This window comes from Echinops telfairi, unplaced genomic scaffold (genome assembly GCF_000313985.2).
Source record: "Echinops telfairi isolate 266 unplaced genomic scaffold, ASM31398v2 ScPeMD7_7462;HRSCAF=8500, whole genome shotgun sequence".
Taxonomy (NCBI): domain Eukaryota; kingdom Metazoa; phylum Chordata; class Mammalia; order Afrosoricida; family Tenrecidae; genus Echinops; species Echinops telfairi.
Genome location: NW_022111362.1, coordinates 5379115 through 5397377, shown reverse-complemented (window position 1 = coordinate 5397377; position 18263 = coordinate 5379115). Strand labels below are relative to the sequence as shown.

The 18263-nt window shown below is 44.2% G+C and overlaps 1 protein-coding gene across 3 annotated transcripts in view; it reads left to right on the top strand.

The window, feature by feature from the left end:
- Positions 1-8764, top strand: part of SYNDIG1 (synapse differentiation inducing 1) — a 268069-nt gene extending 259305 nt beyond the window's left edge. For all 3 annotated transcript variants that reach the window (XM_045283542.1, XM_004717782.2, XM_045283540.1), the window contains one exon: positions 8160-8764. In XM_045283542.1, the coding sequence (XP_045139477.1) occupies positions 8160-8210 (51 nt within the window). In that variant the 3' untranslated portion in view covers positions 8211-8764. The remainder of the gene's footprint in view (positions 1-8159) is intronic.
- Positions 8765-18263: the final 9499 nt, after the last annotated feature.

Sequence of the window (18263 nt, the reverse complement as noted above, 5' to 3'; positions counted from 1 at the left end):
TTGTTGTTATTGTTGTTGCAGTAGCTTCTATTTGAATTTTGAACAACTGAGCTTTAGCTTCTGTTAAGAGAGTCTGGACTTTGGACCAGGTACATGCCATCACCTATAGTCCTTGGCTAACTAATCCTCAACTGGAGGTGGCATCAATAGGCTGAAGCTACTCCTCGGCAGCCTCTTTGCTGCCCGTGTAGACCAGACCACCAAGGCTGCATCCTCAGCCTAGTAAGGGGCCATTGAGCTGTAATGCTAAGTGAACAAAGTCATATGTCCATGCTGATCAGCAGGAAGGGAGCAGGTTCTAATGACCTAGCCTCATTGAGCCTTGAGGGAAGGAACTGAGGAGCCTGCAACAGTGGAAGAAGAGAGGGTCCAGAGGAAGCTTCAGGAGAGGAAAAGAAGAGGGAACAGGAGATGTTCTCATCAAAGAAAGGCTGCCCTTCTGCTCACCCCCACCAGAGACAGCTGTTCCTTCGAGCCCTGGCATCCCTGAGGAGAATTTGCCACCCCACTGCCCCACCCCCACCCCAGCTGTAGCCCTGAGCCATGTTTGACCTTAAGACGGATACTCAGGGCACCTTTCGTTCAGCCCAGCAGTCACCACCTCCTGGAAACTAATGGACAAAGTAACTCCTGCTGGAGCACTAAGGCTCGGTTCCCAGAAAAGCAAGCGTGTTGTCCAGATGACCACTGAGAATTCTCAGGATCCTCTGCTACTGGCTTTCTGTGATAGAGATACAGCCAGAGGGAGCCACCTATGGAATGCTGATCCTGCTGTTGCCACAATGCAGTTTGAGCCAGGTCTCATGTCTCCCTTGGGATGTGAGTGAATGAGCTGGAGCCTGATTCTGGCTTGCAGAAAACCCACCAGAAAAAGCGGAGTTTCTAGTGCTGCTTCTCCAAAGTCCCTGCAGTTTGCGGATGCCACGAGTTCTCTTGTAAACAAGACCAGTGGAGAGCCACAGAGGCAGAGATGGGCCAAACGCAAGCAGGGTGTGGTGCCAGTGCTGTGTGCAGTGAGGGCGATGGAGTGGGAGGTGGGGGCTTGAAAGGCGGCCCTATAAATTGGACTGAGTTTTCCTCTCCAGGAAGGAGATACAGGTTCTTTTGTTCGTTGTAAGCATGTTCTCTGGGATGGATTGAAGCCCTCACAGCGGTGACTATGACTCAGCACTGCAAAGTATCCCCAGCAGAAGAAAACTACAGACCACAGAATGCAGCAGTCAGAGGCACTGGCTCTGCCCAATAAATGTTATGTCAGCTAGAGCGAGCTAGCTTTTTCTAGCAGCAGCTCAGGACCTATGTCACTTAGTCCACTTCAGAAGTCACTGTACAGTCCAGAAATCAGCACTTTTCTGGGTATGCCTGGCTGAGAACACTAGTGGTCATTAGTTACACCCCTAGTTTAAAGGTGGAGTGCAATAAAAGGAAAGTTTTCGTGGGGGTGTGGCTCACTCCCATTTAAGTAAACTGTGTGGAGAATTTCTTCATTTCTTGTTGGTCTGGATCTTGCATCTGGCCATCCACCTCAAGTTCTTAAGGTTTGAGTCAACAGCCCACCTTACTGCCTGCCGACCCTGGAGGGAATCAGAGCCTAACATCTGCTGACTCTCAATTACTCTACTGCAACCTCTGCATCCACCAGCTGTGGTCTTCTTACTTGTCTCCCTGCTTCCTAGCGCTTCTTCCTGTCTCCTGGTTCATCAACCCCAGCAGCTCCACAAGTCAGGGAGCGCCTCCAGCTTAACAGCAGACCTGTGGACTTGAGTCACAATGAACTTACCTGTTTCTGCAACTGTGCGAGCCACTTTCTTGATATAAAAGGCTTTCTTCCTCTCTCCTCCCTTTCTTTGATGTGACTTAACAAATATATATGTGTGTGTGTGTGTGTGTGTGTGTGTGTGTGTGTGGTGTGTGTATCTCGCTGGTTCTGCTTCTCTAGAGAACCTAGCCTAACATACTAAGCGAACCTAACATACTAAGGAAGAAAAGAGAGTTAGCGAGCCAAAAACCCATATCCACGTTGAAACCTACACAACTGAAGACCATGGCACAACTGATTCCCTTGACATTGACCTCCCTGTGAAACCTCTTTCCTCTTGGGAAGAGGAGGGACAGCTACAGGAAAAAGGAATATGTCCATCAGGGTGCAGTTGGCCCAATCCTAATTTCATTATTTCCTTAAATTCCCGAGTGACTATGTCAACACATGCAGTGTGTCCTAGGCTGCTTCCTAATATGTACCTTGAGAGGATTCCCAAACTCTGCACATATTTGGGATATCTAAGCCAAGTAGCCAGTTACCCTCCTTCCACTGTGAGGACTCTCCTAAACACCATCCCAACCTTCCTTCCTCCTCTGGGGAGGATGTCTTCCAGACAAGAGTAAAGAACAGAGGATCCACCTGTTTGCTATTAGTTCCCCCTTCCCTGAAGAGCCTTGATATCTCTTCTGTAGCCTTGTGCTGGGTTGACATAAAAAGAAGTCACCTCCTCTGTCGTCAAATCTATCTGTGCTACACAATCCAGAAAATACTCGGGGCCACTCACCATTCATAATCAGAGTCTTTGCAGAAACCACACCCAAGGCAGATTCCAAATCCACAGGAAGCCATGTAACCTGTGGGTGATGAAACACATTGTGCCAGCCTGAGCCATTGCCTATCTACTGGGGTGTAGCTTACTTGGGAATCTGTATAATTTAAAGCTAAACTTCCATAAACCGGAGTTCTCAATATCAAATGTTGATTTCCAAAGAATAAGATAGTTCTTGACTTCCAAAGATCCACAAGCTGTGTGCAGATAAATTCTAATAAACCCGGGGAGCCTGATGAAGGGTAGCTGTCTCTATCCCTTGTAAAATGAGGTGGCTTTTTAATCTTCATTTTATTTATTTTGCATATACATTATTTGGACAATATACACTTGCTATGAAAATTTTATAATACAGAGAATATAAAAATTTCTTAGAATCCCACTTCCATAGATGATAAATTAACCACTTTGGATAGGCATGTTGAGTATTTTCTATACAAAAATGTAGAGATTTGTATATAAAGTGGTAAACCATGACATTTTCTTGTTACACATTATTTAGGGATTTGCTCTTGCATGGCCAATAGAATAAAGGTATTGATGGCTTAGCCCAATTGTTTCTCTCTCATCTTCCAACCAGTAAACCAGTTTCCAGTGAGGCAGCACTTACGCATGTATGTCAGAGTAGAATTGTACTCAGGGCTTTCAAAGGCTAATGCTTTGGAAGTAGATTGTTAGCCATTTTTTCCCCTGAAGTCCTTTGGGCGGACTTGAATCTCCAAACTTCTGCAGCACATTAACCTTTTGCACCATCCTAAAACCCACCACCACCTCCCAAACCCACTTTATTACATTCAAACAAAAGGGGTCTTATCAGGAGGAGCATGGGTGCCTTTGGTTTTCTAATGTTATTTTTCTCAAATATAATTCTAAGGGAAATTTGCCAACTTTAGTGTTTGCAGAAGACATTTTACCTAGTAAATGCAGAGGTTGATCATCTTGGAGGGAAACAAGGGCTGTCTTTGTCTATTCTCTACAGTGTCTAAGAAACTGACCCCCTCACCCCACCCCCAGTACCATACAAGGCATATTTGATTCTGCCCTTCTAAAGCTATTGCTTTCCAAATATACCCAAGTAACCTGGTGTGGGGCAGACAGTCCTGTGGCCAGTCACTGCAGAGACACTGGGAGGCAATGGAGCTCAGGGCTGTTTGTACACTTACTGCTTGTATGAACACATGCCATCCCTACAGGGGAGCCTGCAGCTCAGTAGACTCTAACTCTTGCAGAACCACACCAGGGGACTTAGAAAGAACTGGAGTTGGGGTGTGCCCCCGTGTAATGACATGGAGTTTGCCAGACAGCCTGTGTTTCATGGAAACCGGGGCAGGGGTGGGGGGGATAGAGTGGTTAAAACATAATGATCAAGGTGATTGCAAAAACCATGCTGAAAGAGGTGGGCCTAGCAGGTGACCCAGGTCTCAACCTCCTCATCTCACCCAAGTCTGGGAGGAGAAGGCACAAAAGAGGATGCTTTGGTGTACTATCAACCTTGAGGGATCTGGAAAATATGATGGTGTACAAACGTGACTATCAGCGAGGAGAGTTGCAGGTGTTAGGTAGACCTGTTTGTATCTCAGCTTGCAGAGTAGGACAATTGGAATGATGTAAAGAGAGTTCTTTTCTCTTGGGTGGGGGAACAGCCTGAATCACCCTATGGGAGATGCTGAAATACACTATTAAACTTCCCTAGATTGAGTATTGGGTATTAGTTTTAGAGAATAACAGAACAACAACATTTATTTAAATCATTTTATTGAGGGCTGATATAGCTCTTATCACAATCCATACATACATCCATCAACATTTTTTTCTTCGGTGTCTTGGTGTTTTTTTTTCAATCAGCTCCTCCTTTTATTCCTCCCTCCTCCCCTCCCCCACCTCCAATCCTCATGGCCCCCTAATAGATTGTAGATTGTTAATTATTTTCAAATCTCACTCCGACCGCCGTCTCCCTTCCCCTCCGGTTTCTGTTGTTATTCCCCCTGGATGGGGGTGTGTGGTTATGTGCCATTCATTGTGATCGGTGCCCCCTCACTCCCCACCCCACCCCCTTCAGGTCTGTTCTTGGGGTACTTGGGGGCACTCATTCAGAAAATGTCATGGATAGACAGCACCGACTGTAGTTTCTTAGATATATTTTTAGCTATTATGTTACATTAAGTTATTAATTTATCATCCTAGTTTTAAGTATGAGAAGAATTCAGACACACAAATGGCAGGATAAGGCAAAAAAGGTAAGAAATAGTTGAAAAAGAATTGGTTATTCAGAGACTTCCAAGGAGAGCTGCATATGGACCCATGATGGCTTGTTGGTTACACATTGAACTGCCAACTGGAAGGCCCAGGGTTTGAGCCCACCAGTCAGTACATGAACAATTTAGAGTGTCAAAATGTAAGAATCCATAGCATTTTTCATAAATATTTTGAAGATTAAAATTTATCTTCTTCAAATTATGCAATAAACATTTCAAAACACATTTTAACATATAGACATCACTGGATGATTCATGGTCAAAGTTTCCGAGGCGAAGTTCACTCCAACCATTTTTGTAAGAAAAATTCTAACTTTTCTTTGAAGACTTTCTGTATACCGGTGGGGAACTTGTGCTATCTTATAACAAGACTAGATAGAACAATTTAATTTTAATAAAGGAGTTTGGACTCCAACAAAGTCGTTTTGGGTTTCAAAACATTTGAATCCCTATGCATTATTCCAAAATCATTACCAGTCATTCGAACACATCTCCTAGGACAGAGTGATACTTCTGAGGGCCTCTGAGGCTGCAAATCTTTATGGAAACAAAGTCCCATCTTTCTCTTGCAGAGTGGCTGGTGGGTTCAAAGAGCTGGCCTGTGGTTAGCAGTCAAGAACATAGCCCACCACGCCATCGGGGCTCCTTATTTATTGCACAGTCACTCCTCTTTCTGGCGCCCTTTTAAGATAACAAATTGGAACTTCTTGCTATTCAGTTCCTAATGAAGGTGAAGTGATATTTGGGAAAAATTCCAAGTTCAAGTAATTTGTACTGTTCAAATATATCTTTGGATCAGAGGACACTATGTGAAGTATAACTTGATCTAAGTATTTATTACAACACAAATTACTTTAAATAAAGCCAGCTTGCACTTCTTCTATATCAGGCTAGATAACGCTACATGAAAATATCCTGATTTTTTTGTAGGTGAGCAAAGTGAAGTGTGATATATAGCGTATCTTCTGAATCTCAAAAACTAGAGTTGATAAAGAAAAATCGATGCCATTTTGGAATCAACAAGTCAAGCATATCCAGAAACAAGTCTAACATTTGAGGCACCACAATCTATGCTGGTCAGTGTAATCTGGCTTTTTAATGCACGCAGAAATATGCCTAGAACACATGGCTGAGTATGATTTTTAAAAAGGCAAGGTACAGAGTGATGTGTACAGAATAATACTATTTTTTTAACATGAAAAATAAAACAAAGAACCCCAAATTATGTCCTTTCATAGATGTAATATGTAAAGCAGATATGACAAAGCATAAAATGTTCACATCAAACTCCCAATCAAGTGTGTCCCTAAGCAGTGCAGTGAGGAATCAAGGGTTATTTTTATTTTATTTGTATATTTTAAATAGTGTGCAGTGACAACATAGATATTTATTTCAGTATAAAAATCGTAACTGAGACAGTTTATTGTGCCAGCCTGGCTGATAAACGCAGGTGGGATTGACTGAGGGGCGGAGAGATGGATGGCTTGGTGAGCCTTGCCTTTCTTGTCTCTCGCTCTGTGATCATCGGACCAGTGTGCGGCTGCCTTGCTTGTTCTGTGCTTCAATTTAAAGGCTACACAGCCTGTGGGACGCCTAACCTGTGGACTGTGTTGCTGTAAGTTGAGGTCCCTTTAAGACTTCTCTGGAGCTGGGGACTGGCGATTGGTGACCTGCCTTGTGATTGGCTGCTGTGCTGACATAACCTAGCTCTCTCTACAAATAGAGGAAGATCTAGCATCAGATAGAGACTGGAAGGACTGCTAGTCTCTCAACTTTCTCTCACGGACGTGAGTTGCACTAAGCCATTTATAGTGCTTCTAATTTAACTGTTTATTTCTTGTATTGTATATTTATCTGTATATGATTTAACATTTCATTTCTCGTTATATATCTAATTATCTTTATGATTTAACATTTCATTTTTCGTTATATATTAATTATCTTTATAAATAAATATATTATATTATTAGGAATTTGGTTTTATCTCTCTAGAGAACCCTGTCTAACACAGTAACTAAATCCATATCCCTTTCAAAAAGCAAAGCAAACTCACTGCCATCAAGTTAACGCCAACTCACAGCGACCCTAGAGGACACAATAGGACAGAGTAGAGCTGCCCTTGTAGGTTTCTGAGGCTGTCACTCTTTAAGGGAGGAGAAAGCCTCCTCTTTCTCTCAAGGACTGGCTGGTGGCTTCAAATTGCTGACCTTGCCATTAACAGCCCAACATGTAACCACCACACCGCCAGGGCTCCTGCCATACCTCTTAGACTTGCCAATTCCCCGGGGTCTTGTGAAAATGCAGACTCCAATGTGATGGGTCCAAGATCCCCATTGCCAGCTGGCCTGTGGACCCCAATTTGAGAAGCAGGCAACTTTGAGTTAGCCTTAGAATCTCTTCCTCTTAGGAGTGGCACAGGTGGGACCAGAACTGGGCTGGATGCTAGCTCCTCTTCTATTAGCTCACAGGCCAGCAATCCTTGGGTTCCTCCCTCACCAATATTTCCAGAGAAGCCTAATTCACTTCCAAGAATTGCTCTGGTGTGGCCACCTTACATTTGGTGTTACGGAGATCACAGGGTACATGTTTGTACCACCAGTGCAGGCAGCTCTGGACAGAGAATACTTATCCCAAAGCGCTTAGCCTCAGGGCTAATGGCTTCACTGCCCTCATCACAGCCCATGAAGCTCTATTTTCAGGGCTCCTCATTCTTTGGGCCATCCGCAACCTTACTCACACAGGCAGCCTCCTGTGACCCAGGCTAAGGGGTGCTTCAGGAGAGGCAAGAAGTTGTGCGGCCACTAGCTACGTGCATCTACAAAGCACTTGAGATTAAGTCAGGCAGCTAGCAGCAAAAGATAGGGACAGTGCAGGCCAAGATGTGAGGGCAGGGGAGGTGTTTGAGACAGCAGGGAAGAGGCTACTACCATGCAGCTTGCTCCGCAGCCCAGAGGCAGGAAATAAGGGTGAGTTAGTGGAAGGTTTGTTGGAGAGTCGTCCTGGAGGGAAAACAAGGGGAGAATCGCCGTGTGTTGTAGAAGAGGGCTGGCAGCCATGCAAGGGCTAGGGGAAGAAGAGCTGAAAAGGGCCAAATTGTACTTGGTCAAGAATCCATTCTGAGGTGACAATTTTCCCTGGAAGCAACCCAAGTTGTGGGATAAAACAGGGCTGGAAAGACCTTTGTGAATAATGTCTGAGGCCTGGATACAAATATCTATCAGAAGCCTCAGCTTGGAAATAGAAGAAAAACAGAAAAGGAAGGAGAGGTGATTTCTAAGCATCGGTAACTTTCCACGTTGCTTTGTCATTGCAGCTACAGTACAGAAGTTCCCTCCGGCCAATCTCCGGCACCTCAAGACAATAATTTGTCCGGTAGAGCTGTCACCAAGTGAAGCTGTCTTTGATCGCTGCGTCAGCAGTTCCTCTCCCCATGTGTGAGTCTAGGAGTCAAAGTGGAGGAAGTGGCCGAGTGTGGAGCCAGGGCAGAGCGCCACATTGAATTTGAGATGAGTGCTGTGAGTGGGAAGAAGGAAACACAAGACCCTCTTCAGCGCTGTTTCCAGCCAGGGCACCCTCTGCCCTTCTTTCATCGGGAAATTGAAAACCACAAAACCAGCAGGCTCACAAGCCCTGGTGGGCCCAAGAGGGCTTGAAATGCTTGTTTGAAAGCTATACCCTACTATCCTGGATTGGATCCTGGAACACAAAAGCGTGTTCATGGGAATACTGGTGAAATGCTAATGAAGTCTTATAATGCACACTGTCGGTTTCTTCCTTTTGACAAATGTACTGTGAGAATATTAGGAGAAAGAAATGGAGAGAGATGTGTGGGAATTCTGTGTATGTATTTATTATGTTTGCAAGTTTTCTGTAAATCTAAAATCATTTCAAGATAAAATGCCTATTAAAATCCATAACTCAACAACAAGAAAAGTAAGTCAAATTTATTTAAAAAAAACAAATCACAGACACAACTGAAAGCAGAAAAATGGATATCCAGGATCAGGAGATTAGTTCAATAAAGTTCAATGCCTTCATATTGGAATGTTCTGCCATCCTGCAGAGGAATGCTGGCTCCAACTTTCAACACTAGACTAGCATCCACAGGGAACTAGCTAGTGCCACTCGTGGATTGTAAGGAGTCAGAGATAAACTGGGCTTACACACTCACACACGCAGCAGAAAACAATTAACCCAAAGTTTGTTTAAGCATAGGGTCACTTCAAAATAGAGGAAGCTGGGGGGCTGAGCTCCTTTAAGCATAGATAAGAGAGCTAGAGAGGAGAGTGAAGAAGGCCCCCTCCCCGGATCAGAGATGAGAAGTAGCACAGTGTCGGGGGGAACATTTCTCATTTGTAAAGGGCACTTTTAAAGAGGAGAGGAACCATATCTCTATAGGAGCCACTTTCTAATTAGTTACATCTAATAAGTCCATCCTTGAGTCCTCTACAAATTTTTTTCTAATCCATCTCAGGCCACAAATTTGTGTCGGAATGTCTTATGCTATAAATCCGGTGTGGAAGTGTTGAATTTTGTCCAGGCTATAACTCTGGGTAAGATGCCGCAGGCTGTCTACCCACCCTGACCTCATGTTGAGACATTTACCAGGCTAGTTATCTCTGGGTCCACGGTTTATATTCTGAGTTTGCAGAATGCTCGCTCCCTTAACAAGCAGAATGTTCGTTTCTAGCAAGCAGAGTGTTCGTTCCCTTAGCGGGCAGATGTCCCTGCAGTGTCCCTGTCAATATAATGGGAGAAAAAAAGATTCTGGGCCCCACCTCGGATTTGGAAATGAGGCCAAGAAATTGGGGATTTTAACAAGCTCCCCAGGGGATCCGATGGGGTGGGCTGCAGATTTTTGTTGAGATGACCCTAGTGGCAGTCCCTTGCATTGTTAAAGTTCTTTGAGACAAATTTCCTCCCTAGACAACAGAGCATGGAGGAGGGAGAGAGCCAGAGTCAGAGAGGCCCGGAGTCTGAATAGCCAGAGGGAGAACTGGGGAACCCAGATGGTCTGGTCTAGAGCTCAAGGGTCCCCCCAAAGCCACATCTCCTCAGGTCAGCCCGGAGCCCAGTGTCGGAGAAGGACAGCAAGGACAGGCATTGTGTGCCTGGAGAGAAAGGCTGCATGGAGCTGAGCTGCAGTGCAAAGGTGAGGCCATGTTTGTCTCACTCCTGGGTACAGATGTAAGGTGCTTAGGGCTGAGACTTTCAACTTGAAACCCAAACTGAGGATTGGGCAGAATATCTAATTAATACCGGGTAGAAGCAGCAAGAATATCAAATATTCAAAGACCTAATTTGCTCTCTTCAGAGCCCTTTTGCATCGAGAAATGTAAGGTCAAATAAAGGGCTTTGCCAGTGTGTCCAGAAAGGAACAACGGATTCACCCCCAGAGGGTTTGGAGGGGAACATAGCAGATGGCACAAGCCACCAATTGGAAAGAGATGTACGAGTATACGAGTAGCTACAACTGGCTTCCAAATAGGCAAGAGGCATGTGGCCGCCTGTGTTCAGAAAGTGGGGAATCACGTGGCCCTTTAAGGAGGAGGTCTTTTTCTTGGGCTCAGTGAGATTGGGTAGTAGGACAATAGAATTCGACTCTGGGGAAGTGGCTGTGCTAAAAGGCAAAGTGAGGCTGGAGCAGAACAGATGGTCACGTGGCCTCCACAGACAGGCAGTGAAGGCAGGGCTGGATTCCAGCAGAGGGCGCACTGCATAGATCTGACTTAGCTAAAGGTAGGGGTCTTTAGAGGTGAAAGTTGTGGCCTTTCAGGACACAGTTTGGGTTGAAAACATTTTTTAAAATTGTAAATTAGAGTGGGAGTTACATTTTGGGTCACCATCTTTGTGGGTTTTTTTTTTAACTTTTATTGGTACTTCACATGTCATACAATTCCATGATTCAATCGCATCCAGAACAGTTAAACAATCATTATCACAATCAATTTTAGAACATTTTCTTCTTCCTTGGACTCATTGTTATATGTGTAATTATTTTATTTAATTGTGGCAAAAATATACACAACCAAACATTCTCCAAATCAACAACTTCTGCCTGTATAATTCAGTGCCACTGATTATACTCTTCATGTTGGACAACCATTATTGACAACCATCCTTTTCCAGATTATTCCACCATTATTAACATAAACTCAATGCCCCTTCAGCAAAAACGCTTCCTCCCTCACCCATGAAAACCATTGGTCAAGTCTGGGTTCTTTCTTTCTTTTATTTTTTCAATATTTTAGTCGTTTTCTTGATATAATATTCGCACATCATACACTTCCATAGTTAAATTACTTTTTAAAGAGTTGTATATCCATCATCACAATAAGTTCTAGTGCTCTATCTCCTTCCCACATTCACTGATTGCTCCTCAAATCCCCTCATGCTCTGTATCACTCCCCCCACCCCACCCCCTCTTTCCGCCATAAACCACTGCATCGGTTATTCTATGAATCCACTCCTGTGCCCAACAGAAACAATAATAAACAAAAACAAAGCAGCAAGAAGAAAATAATAATTATAAAGATAAAAATAAAAAGTAAGAAAGAAAAGACTGCTATCAATATTTTAAAAGTCAGGGAATAAATTTCTGTGGTGGAACAAGTGAGAAATATCTGAACCTAGGGCACGTTCAGGCTGAGTCAAGACGGAGGTCAACTGAGAAAGCATCATATTATACCATGGTTCAATCCAACATAATTATGTTTATAATCTCTGATAGTAAAGCTGTTTGAGACCCTTGCTTGTGGCTAGAGGGGATCTTCCAGAGGCTTAATCTGACTACATAGTCTGTAGATGGATTTTGGGGCTCCCACTATCCCCCACAACGTTCTACAAATTGAGTGTTCACAATTAAGCTCTCATACTTTTCCCTTCATCATATTTGGATTTCATCATCATCATCATCTTTGGATCACACAGATCCTTCTTCAACGTGGACTTGGTTGACACCTCGCTTAAATGACTGCTTGTTTGAATACAAGTCTTTAAGACCCCAGACACTATGTCAATAGATATCTGGGCACCATCTGCTTTCTTCACTACACTTTGCTGTAGCACCCTTATCTTCAGTGATCTCTCCATGAAGGCAAGTATTGAGCAGGGCCATTTTATAAGAACTGGCTGTTCTTGGACTGGGGCTAGAATCACTTGGAAGTCCAGAATCCATCTGCTTGTCCACGAGTTAGGAAGGACTCTAGTTTACTTTGGTGGGTCATCAACTTTGTATTCAGCAGTTTAAAACTCGCTCCATGATTACTCTTTTCTCTCTTATGGGTTACTACCATCTATTACATCAAAGCTAACACCCATCTCTTGTCCAGTTCATTACTTTCTATTCCCTGCTTTGCCCTCCCACCTTGGTAGTTTCTGGGTTGAATCTTGTCTCTGCATGTAACAAGCCTTGAAGCTTCAGTTTCTGGAAGTTGGGAGTAAATGAGAACCCGAATGCTAAGAATTGATGTCATTTACACAATAGCCACTTAAGAACATTGCATCCAGGCCAGAAAAATGTCTCTGAGATTTGGAGCCCTGTGAGCTGTTTTCTTTTCTCCTTAATCATTTTACTGGGGGCCCGTACAGCGGTTATCACAATCCATACATCCATTCATGTGTCAAGCACATTTGTACATCTGTTGCCAACATCATTTTCAAAACAATTTCTTTCTAATTGAGCCTTGATATCAGCTCCTCATGTCCCCCATCCTCCCTCCCCACCCCCTTCCCTCACGAACCCTTGATAATTTATAAATTATTATCCTTTCATGTCTTTCACTGACTAATTTTTCCCTTCACCCACTTTTCTATTGTCCTTCCCCTGGGAGGGGGTTATATGTAGATCATTGTGACCAGTTCCCCTCCCCACACCTGCCCCACCTTGCCCTTCCCCTCTGGGTATGGCTACTCTCATTATTGGTCCTGAGGGGCTTATCTGTCCCGGGTTCCCTGTGTTTCCAGCTCTTATCTGTACCCGTGTACATGCTCTCGTCTAGCCGCATTTGTAAGATAGAATTGGGGTCAGGATAGTAGGGGTGAGGAAAAATTAAAGAACTAGAGGAAAGTTGTATGTTTCCATGGTGCTATACTCTGACTGGCTCATCTCCTCCCACAACCCTTCTGTAAGGGGATGTCTAATTGCCTACAGAGGAGCTTTGGGTCTCCACTCTGCATGCCCCCTCATTCACAATCATATGATTTTTTTGTTCTGGGATTTTGATACCTGATACCTGATCCTATCAATACCCCATGATCACATAGGCTGGTGTGCTTCTTCCATGTGTGCTTTGTTGCTTCTCAGCTAGATGACTGCTTCTTTATCTTCAAACTGGGCTGTTTTCTTATGCAAGATTCAGAGGCAAATGAGGTCTAATTCCAAAAAGTACCTCAGAGTCCAGGTGATGGGATCTTGCTAGGCAGGACTTCACTTTGCAGAGCCATCACTTCACAGGTCCTTTGAAGGGAGCACAGCTCCTCCCCTTCATGGAGTGGGGACCTACATTGCATCTGTGGCCAGGAAACCTGTACTCTGCAGTGTGGCTATCTCAAGAGCTTCAGGGTCCACTATTGCAGGAGTGGGCTCTGGTGTAGACATCCCCAGCCCCCTCCCACAGCAGAGCACACACTTCCCGAATGAAAGTGTGGCTGGCTCCCACCACCTCAACCATTCCACTGAGATAATAAATATCTGCTCAGGGGATTGAGACCAGAACTGTGTTTTCTACATGATATAAGTATCTTAGAATTCAAGCTCTAGCTTTTCTTGTCCCTGAAGATCTAGAAACTACTGAAGACAATTCTCTATTCTTAGAGGCCTAAGACTCGACCCTGTTTATCACTGAACCCATTGTGACAACTTGGCCATCTGTAGTGTGTGGGCACATGGCATTTCCAGGGGATCATGGCAGGGAAGTATCAGAGCAGCCAGGAGTTTGGTGTGGAGGGTGACACACAAGCTCTCATCTCTGAGGTAGCAGGTGTAATCAGAGACCTGCAGAGAGGAAGGGCAGGCAGGGTGGTGAAAACCACCCATTCTGGCAGAGAAGAGAGGGTACTATGAAAACAGCTCATGTGAGGAACAGTCACTAAAACAGGTGATATCTAAAACCACAGAGGTAGCCAATCAAACATTCAAAGGGCTTTCAGGACATAATAAGGGGGCACTAGTATCATCAGGAGGAGAGACAGTACCCCAAGATATTTGGATTATCTATGTGCTTCATTGTGTGACTTTTCAATACCTCCACCATGGTCAGAATGACATTCTCCACAGGATTTATGATCTGAAGGGCCAGGATTGACTTGCCAGACCTGCCCAACTTGCTGCAAAATACAGGCTGTGCCTCAAACTTGGTGAATCCACACCTACAGAGTTGAAATGCAGGGATCTGTACTTTTTTCAAGTCAGGCGGTGATTCTGATAATAACCAGATTTAGAAACCCACAGATCACATGACTCCCAAGTTCCCCTTGAAACCCAGATTCCAGATTCTGATGCAAAATCAAATGAGAGACAGTAAGAAAAACAAACAAACTTAGATCTTGATGTTCTGAGGGACAGAAACTACCCAACCCCTATTTCAAGTGCCTTGGGCTCATCTTGATGTCCATCTGAACATGCTGAGTCCATGAAGGCCAGGAGCAGTTATTGCTACCACGTGGACTCAGAGAGGAAGTGCAGCCATAAATTTAACGAATTGCGGACTTGAGGAGCTAATTTCCTTTTTTATTCCCAGCCACACTTCCTTTGGGTAAAATACTATGAATCCATGCTGTCTCTGGCAGTCTTCCTTCCTTGCACAACCAGCAGCCCCAACTTGCTGACTTTGAGGTAGGCTAATGGCTTCCTTGGAGATCTTCTGAGCCTCTGGTCTCCCCTCCTTGGCAGTGCCATAGCACAGCATGGGCCTCGTTTATTCTCTCAACCTTCACTGGCTCATTTCCTTGTCCTTTTTGCGGTTTCTGCTCTTTCAACATCCATAAATCCTTCGTGAATTTTGAACACATTAACCTTCAGCGCTGATAGTTAATGCAATCACAAAATGAAGTTGGCCAGCTGTGGATAATTTAATTCAGGTGTCAAGTCGATGTCCGTATCTACTTTTGCCCTTGGTTTTATGCACAGTCAAGGAGTAGTGGGTAGAGGAGATCACATCTCAGGGAGAAGATGGCCAAGTGTCTGGGATGACAGAGTCACAGGCAGATATCAAGCAGAACTAAAAATACATGAAGTCCTAGAACAGTATTGATTATTATATTGATCCATGCAAACAACATTATTCAGTTGCTTCCATGTACAAGAAACTGTGCTTGATGGACTCCGTAAGAGAGGAAATAAGAAGGATGAACAGTTTTTTGTTATTGTGTGTGTATGTGTGTGTACGTGTACACAATATGGTACATATGGTATATATGAATTAGAATGATCATTATAGGCAATTGGCCCCAAGAGTGTGATGGAATGTTTTGTGAGAAAGAAAAGCATTTCAGAGAGGCTTATAGCTGTCTGCAAGGCAATGGAAGGTTTGCCAGCCAGAGAAAGGTTCTATATGTGCAGGGGAAAATGTGGTCACTAGGCACCACTTGCTCTCTGAATTGAAACTTCAGCATCCTTTCCTGAATGTCTGTGACTGGAACCCAGGCCTACTGGATGGGACCAAAAAATCCTATTAACATAGTTAGTTATGCACACCCAGGGCTCATGATCCATATTTGCTGAAACACGCTGCCGACCATCTATGTGTACAGCAGTGCAGGAATCATTGCAGACACATGATACAAGGTCCTATGTGGCATGGGAAGAGAGTCCATGAACCACTCACAGGCAATGGAGTCACAGGGGCCATGAGAGAGGGGTGACTAAAGTGCTACAGACATCAAAAGGGGCAGGAAACGCAGGAAGGAAATGTGAACATTGTCTTCTCGTTTTATGGGAACATTTTTATTGGAGGTGGTTTAAGTAGCTGAACCGTCTTCAAAACTGACATTCCAATTCTTAATGTAAGCACATTGGCACACAGTGTGGTCCTCCCTAAAGTGGCAGTGTGTTGTACACAGTCTTTCTGTGGACTTGGGAATAAGCATGGTGATGTCTCTGGTGCATCATCCCACCTCCATAGCTCCTGTTCTGGCAGCTTCTTACTAGAGGGACACAAAGGTATGAACTCAGGCAACATTAGAATCCCTTTTCAGCTGCTCACTTACTTTGTGACTTGAGCCTCTATCCTCATCTGAAAAGTGGAAATGACCTTGGCACTCCTTCCCAATATTGCTGGTAGTACTGGCAGTGCTGGGACGAGGCATGCATCACTCAGTACTCGGTGCCCTAGAGCTGTTCATTACCATCAGTGTCCTCACCTGATAGGAAGCCTGCGTGCATCATACATGAGCTAGTGTGTGCCACCGGTTCTCCGTGAGTCTCCATCTTTGCTGTTCTGCCCTGCCTCATGTTGGATCTGCTGTGGGGACGTAGTGAAAACACTGATAGGTTTACAAAGCCCACCAGACAACTATGTGGCCCTGCCTTCACCAGTTCATAAGCACAGAAAATATGAGATGATTCTTGGGTGCTGCACAGGAAGAACTTTCAGGAACCCCTGCCCAGTGCCCGAAAAAAAAGCTGCCTGAATTAAAATGTGTGTGTGAGAGGCGGTTGTGTAAGTAGAAGGGCTTTCAGCTCACCAGAGCCCTGTGGCCATGACAACTCTGATCGGAGCTTCATTTAAGGATGATTAAAGAACATTTAAATTAATTAAGAGTCCAAATAGCTACTTAGTGCTGGGCAGAGCTGTTGGGTGCTGAGCAGCTGATCTATGAGCAGAGCAGCTTGGCCCAGCCCCCTCCATTCGAAATGTACTGCCTGGGGTAAGGAGAGGTGGGCACTTACCCTACCCTGCTCTCTGCCACCTTCCAAGTGAGCCACCAGCACCCTTCCACCCACTGTACCAACTGGACTTCTTGAACAAAACCATCTTGGCAGGTTCATGCTGTTGCCATCTCCCTCTTTTACATTGTTGCTAATAATAGTCATGGGAAGACAGCCATATAAACAAACCATTGTTCTGCCCACCCCCCACCAATACAAGAAGAAATACCAGAAAATTGTGTTTTGTCTTAAGGGACTCTGAAGCGGAGAGCAGAAGACAGCAGCAGGGAACAAAAAACAGGCAAAAATGTACCAATAAACAATATGGCAGTAAAATAACTTCATCCACAAACCCTGTCCTGCCCTGAGTCACACAGGTGGCTGGCTACTGTATTCTGGGGACAAAACCCAAGCAAAATACCCTGCTTTCTTATCCTCCACACCTCCTGACTGTGCAAAGAAACAGGACTTGAAGCTTCATCTCTAAAGTCAAAGGTGGACTCCCTGGAGGTCCTTTCAGAGCATGATGGCAACCCCCCTCCCTCCCTCTCCTACCTGGTTCGGGTGGGCTGCCCTTTGACATCTGTTCTTGAGATGTTCTGGACACTCCGGTGAGATAGAATCAAGGTCGTATTTTGGCCCCTGTGGACTTGTTTTAAATTTTCTTCAGCTTCATTTACAATAGTCATTCAAAAGATGAAATACTTAAGAATAGATTTAACTAGGAAAAAGAAGAACTGTACAAACAAAACTGCAAAACTGCAAAACATTACTAAAAGAAACCACAAGACACTTGTTTAAATGGAAGAGTACCTCATGCTCGTGCGTAAGAAGACAACATTGTGAATATGTTAATACTACTCAAAACAGTCTATAGATATAATGCAATCCTGATCCAGGTGCCATCATAATTCTGCAGTTGGTAGTGACAACCAAGTATCATCTAATTCTTCTGGTCTCAGGGTCAAGGCAACTGATGCATTATAGATTAGTGCATCTTACTAATCGGTTGCATGTGTCTTGGATTTTCTTCATTCTTCTTACCTCCTGATAGGGAGGGACAACTAGCTGCGCCGTCGATGGTCACCAAAGAACTTTAACAGCCCAGTTATTACTCATCTCAGGAGGATGTAGAAAATTGAGGGCTATGATGGCTCCCACAAGATAATGGCCCTGAGGCCTTAAGTTCAGTAATTCATTCCTTCAAGGTGTTTGGTTATATCTAAGATATTTCAATAAATTTTCCTTGCTGACAGATTTCCCATTGTCATAAGCCATCAGCAAGAACCAGAGTGTAGCTCCCCCACCTGCCATTGACAGGGATGTGAATAGTCTGACCCTCAGAAAGAGGGCATTGGATAGTGAGTTACCTCCACCCATTTCCATTGAAGAGCACAAAATTCTTCAGGGAAGGGAGAGACAGATGGAAACACTGCCTTCAGAAGCATATAGACCTAGAAGGGAAATATGCTGAGAAGCAATAGCAATACATTTTTATATTTTTGATTAATGAAAGTCTCTATGATTTTGTTTTTAAAAACCTCATGA